This window comes from Eimeria acervulina, genomic scaffold (assembly GCF_000499425.1).
Source record: "Eimeria acervulina Houghton genomic scaffold, Eah_scaff1535, whole genome shotgun sequence".
In the NCBI taxonomy this organism is placed as follows: domain Eukaryota; phylum Apicomplexa; class Conoidasida; order Eucoccidiorida; family Eimeriidae; genus Eimeria; species Eimeria acervulina.
The window spans coordinates 1,289-6,304 of NW_013549121.1; the positions used below are offsets into that span (position 1 = coordinate 1,289).

The following is a 5,016-nucleotide window of genomic DNA, read 5'->3' on the forward strand; positions in this document are numbered from 1 at the left end:
GTGCCCCACATCAAACAAACAAATAAATAAATTAATTAATTAATTAAGCAAGTGAAGCAAAATAAACAAAGAATAAAACTGCACAAACCAACCTAAACAAAGACAAAAAAGAGCATAAAACAAACAAATGTAATAAAGTAAACTCCTTCGTTTTGTTTATATTAAAATATCTCAGCCCAAGACTTTACGCACACCTGCCCTGAAGGCTGGAGCTTCAAGACCGCTGAAAAGATATGCCAACCCCCTCCAGTAAGCAGCAATTGCAGCAGCTGCAGCAGCAATAGCAGCAATAGCAGCAATAGCAGCAGCAGCAACAACATCAGTAATAGCAGAAATAGCAACAACAGCACCAGTTAACCTTTAAATGCATGGGCATTCCAGTTGGTTCTGAATATATATATATATATATTTGTATATATATTTATGTATATATATATATATATATATGTATATATTTATACTTGTATGCGTTCATATCTATCTATGAATACAGATATATACACATAACGATAAGCATATGTATAAATATGAACATATATATATATATATATATATTGATAAATAAGATTGCTTAGAGTTACAAAGGCGGGTACCGAGACAGCGGCGAGTTGGCGAAGATGGCTGCGGGCGATCGCCTGGCTGTGGGAATTCGCTGGGCGTTGCGTTGGCCGTGTGCAGAGCAGACTGCCGAAATCGTGTGTAAGCAGACAGCAAACCTCTGCTCTAACTCTTCTTTGCTCTTCTTTCTCTCTCTGTCTCTCTCTCTCTGTCTGTCTGTCTATTTATCTATCTATCTATCCGTCTATCTATCTATCTATCTATCTATAATATATATATATATATATATATATATATATATATATATATATATATATGCAGATATATAGATATCGCCATCTCTCCTTCTCTGTCTGAGAGTGTGTGTGCGTGTGTGTATGTATAGATATTTATGCATATTAATGTGTACATCTATCTCTCTCTATAGATTTGTCTATATATATATAATAGATATATATATATATATGTATATACAGATATATATATATACATATTGCTAACAATATGTAAATACCTTGTGTTGTTGTGTTTTTTTTTCTTTTTCTTATTATTTTTCTTCTGCTGCTTCAATTAATAATCAAATAAAATATTTATTTTTAAATATTTTTTGCTAGGTGAAGAAGACTACTCAGGGCCGCCCTGCCCTGTTGGCTGGAGAGACGTGATGGGGTCTGGAGTTTGTGAAGCACCACCAGGTCAATCATTTAATTATGATAATGCTGCTGCTGCTGCTGCTGCTGCTGCTGCTCTTGCTGCTGCTGCTGCTCTTGCTGCTGCTGCTGCTCTTGCTGCTGCTGCTGCTCTTGCTGCTGCTGCTGTTGCTTCTCGTGCTGCTGGTGATGGCGCTGCAGATGTTGCTGGTGGGTGTGCCGTTGTTGCTGCTGCTGGGGTTTCTGAACCTGCTTCCGTTGCTGCTCTTTCTGCTGGCTTTGCTGCTGCTGCTGCTGTTGCTGCTGCTGGTCAATTGCTGCTGCTGCTGCAGACAATGTACAGACAGCTCAATTATGAAGACTGCATAACAGGCTACAGCGCATCTGCAGAATGCCCCAACAAGAGACACTTTGATTTCCTTTCCGCTGAAGAGAGAAGAGGTGCGCTACTGCTGCTGCTGCTGCTACTGCTGCTGCTGCTGCTGCTGCTGTTGCCGCTGCTACTGCTGCTGCTGCTACTGCTGCTGCTGCTGCTGCTGCTACTGCTGCTGCTCCTGTCGCGCTTGCTGCTGCTGCTGCTGTTGGTGATGGGTTGGGGTGTATGTACACCTCAACACATGTATTATCATTTTTATTATTTTTACTGCACTCCGCAGATATTGCAAATGAATGCAAACTGAGGTGGCCCTGTCTTGGTGAGAAAAACAAACATCTCTCTGCTCGTTTATTAAAACTCTTGTTTGTTTTGCTTTGTTTATTTTGCTCGTTTTGTTTTGTTTTGTTTGTTTTGTTTTGTCTTATTTGTTTTGTTTGTTAATTCTTAGTTTATTTTATTAGTTTTATTTATTGTATTTCTTTTTAATTAATTTGTTTTAATTTTGTTTATTCAAAGGCCAGGCACCCCAAGATTGCTCACAATGCCCGAAGGGGTGGCGGCGAATGAAGGAGAAGAAGGGTAAGAGAAATAAACAAAAAAACAAAATAATTAAAATAAATTAAAGTAATAATTTCTTCTCAAGGCTGCATGCACTCTCGAGTTATACACAGGGCTTTAAAGAATAATTGCCTTTGGTTCTTCTATTTCACGAATAACGTGCATATATATATATGTATATACATACTTATATGTATATATATATGTTTATATTTATTTATTTATTTATATGTAAATGTCTATATACATAGGTATAACTATGTGTATATGTTCATATATTATGAGGTGTCTCTGTCCATATGTATATATATATATATATATATATCTCCATTGCAATAATAATAATAATAGCAATAATAATAATAATAATAGTAATAATAATAATAATAATAATAATAATAATAATAACATAATAAGGTATTTGTGCCGATTACGAATGAAGAGTTTAATACTAATTGAATGACTTTGTTGTCTAACTATGCAAAGTGAACAAATAAAATATTAATATAATATAATATATTTTATTTATTACTTTTATAACTTCAGGTTGGTGTGAGCCGGGGCCTTCGTACACAGGTATTTGAATAAGAAAGAAAAGATTTGTTCATTAAGCTGCAGCAGATATATATATATATATATAGATATATAAATGCAGCAGACAAGTAATGCATATATATATATATATGCAGCAGATATGTAATAAATATAAATAACGATGAGTTGATTGAAATATTCTTTTAAATGCATATTCTTCTTGCTTAGGTCTCTGCCGCGCGCCGCAGCACTGGGAAGAAATGTCTGCCTTACAAAAAGACACAATTAAAAAAGTGTGTGAAGTTGAATGCCAATCTGCAAACAACTGGGAGGTTCAGCAGGGCCCGGGTGTATGGACAGCTGCGTTAAAACTTATAGAAGGAGCTGCACGTAAGAAAACCTTTTCTTCATTCAAATTCTATTCAAACTCCCCGCACGAATAAATAATAATAATAATAATAATAATAATAATAATAATAATAATAATATTAATAATAATAATAATAATAATAATAATAATAATAATATTTATCATAACGCGGCAACTGCTGTAGCCGGCACACGCCCCACACTGGAGTGAAAGACAAATGAAAAAGAAAAGAAGAAAAACTTTCAAATATATTTTTACATTTTTATTTATCTCACTTCGTACACAAAACCAAATACATGCACTTGTCCACTTGAGACAGAAATATATTATTTTTGTTTTTTTAAACAAAAGAAGAAAAAGACAGAAAAAAAAACGGAAAGAAAAGAAAAAGAAAAGAAGAAACAAAAACAGAAGAAGCTTCTCTTCTTAATTTCTTCAATATTATTTCAGTAAATACTTCAAAAAGAAATACCACAGAAGACAAATCGATGCAGCCTCCCGCATGCAGTTTGCAATAATAGCAAATGAATGAAAGAAAAATTAAAACCGGAGATAAAGAACAGACAAAAGAAAATGCGAGTTTGTCTTCGTCTCCCTTCGATTACAAAAGAGAAGAGTCGCCGCTCTCCAACAAAAAAGAGAGTAAACCTTCTGGTAGAATAGGCGTATCTGGTGCACACCACATCAAATAATATATACATATTTATATATATATATATATATTATATAGATAGAGATAAAGAGAGAGAGAGAGAGAGAGAGAGAAAGATCTACATAATATATATATATATATATATATATTTAAAAGACGAGGGAGATGGAGGGAAATAATATAGTATGAATATAAAGAAACATATATATATTTGTAGAAGGAGAAAGAGAAGAAAGCAAAATTTAAATATCCCTGTCTGTATATTGGATGAGGTGTGCATACAGCAGAAAAAAATTGCTGAGATATCTGCGACCCCTCAGCTCCTCACTTTTATCTTTTTCGTCTTTTGTGAAATAACTTTTAGCCACGTAGCGAAAAGGAAGAAGAATCGACTCCTTCGAGTTCGGGCCCTGAGCAGTCATGCAAACAAATTAAAGAAATTAAAAAGAATTCATTACTAAGAAAAACATTTCGTTATGCATTTACTCACAGTTCAAACAAATTGTTTGTTTTATTTATATACACTTATTTTAGGGTTGCTGACAGGGCATATAGTGAATATATATATATATATATATATATATATATATATATGTGCATATATAATATGTGTATATAAGGCCAAGAAAGAACGATAAAAAGACAAGTATTTCGGGGTTTAGGGTTTAGATTTTGTTGGAAAGAGATGCATCACACCACCGCCCCTGCTGGCCTGGTGAAATTGAAAAAAAGCAGGAATAAATATCATTTAAAGTTTAAATCTTTAAAAGAAAAACAAACAAAACAGCGAGTCGCTGCTCTCTTCTGAGGGCAAAAGACGTACAGCCGGAATTTCGGGTTCGTCAACCAGCGGAATTTTTTCAAGAGGAATTTTATCTGCAAATAAAACAAGATAGAATAAAAAAGAAGAAACAAATTAAAAATGTTTCTATTTGGTGAGGGATTCAATAATAATAATAAAAATAGCAAAAAAATAATAATGGTAATAATAATAATAAGGGCAATGGTAGTCATACGAATAATAATATCAACAACAACAGAAAAGAAAACAACAGTACTAACCACGAACAAACAACAGACGACAGCAGCACTAAACAACAATAAGAATAAGGGCAGCAGCCAATTGACAGATTTTTCAATAGAGGAATCTGTTAAAAAATGCAAATGCAGATATCACTCAAATATACGCAATTAATCCATGAACAGTTTATACACGATGCAACGGACATGCATCTCTCTCTCTCTCTCTCTCTCTCTCTATATATATATATATATATATATATATATATATATATATATGCATAGAGCAGCTGCTGTT

The 5,016-nt window shown here is 33.7% G+C and overlaps 1 protein-coding gene across 1 annotated transcript; it reads left to right on the forward strand.

Annotated features, from left to right (window-relative positions):
* Positions 1 to 617: 617 nt before the first annotated feature.
* On the forward strand, positions 618 to 2,167 carry EAH_00060760 (hypothetical protein; the record flags this gene model as incomplete). Its single annotated transcript, XM_013393424.1, has 3 exons — positions 618 to 699; positions 1,173 to 1,418; positions 2,106 to 2,167. The coding sequence occupies 3 exons, from the start codon at positions 618 to 620 to the stop codon at positions 2,165 to 2,167; spliced, it is 390 nt and encodes a 129-aa protein (XP_013248878.1).
* Positions 2,168 to 5,016: the final 2,849 nt, after the last annotated feature.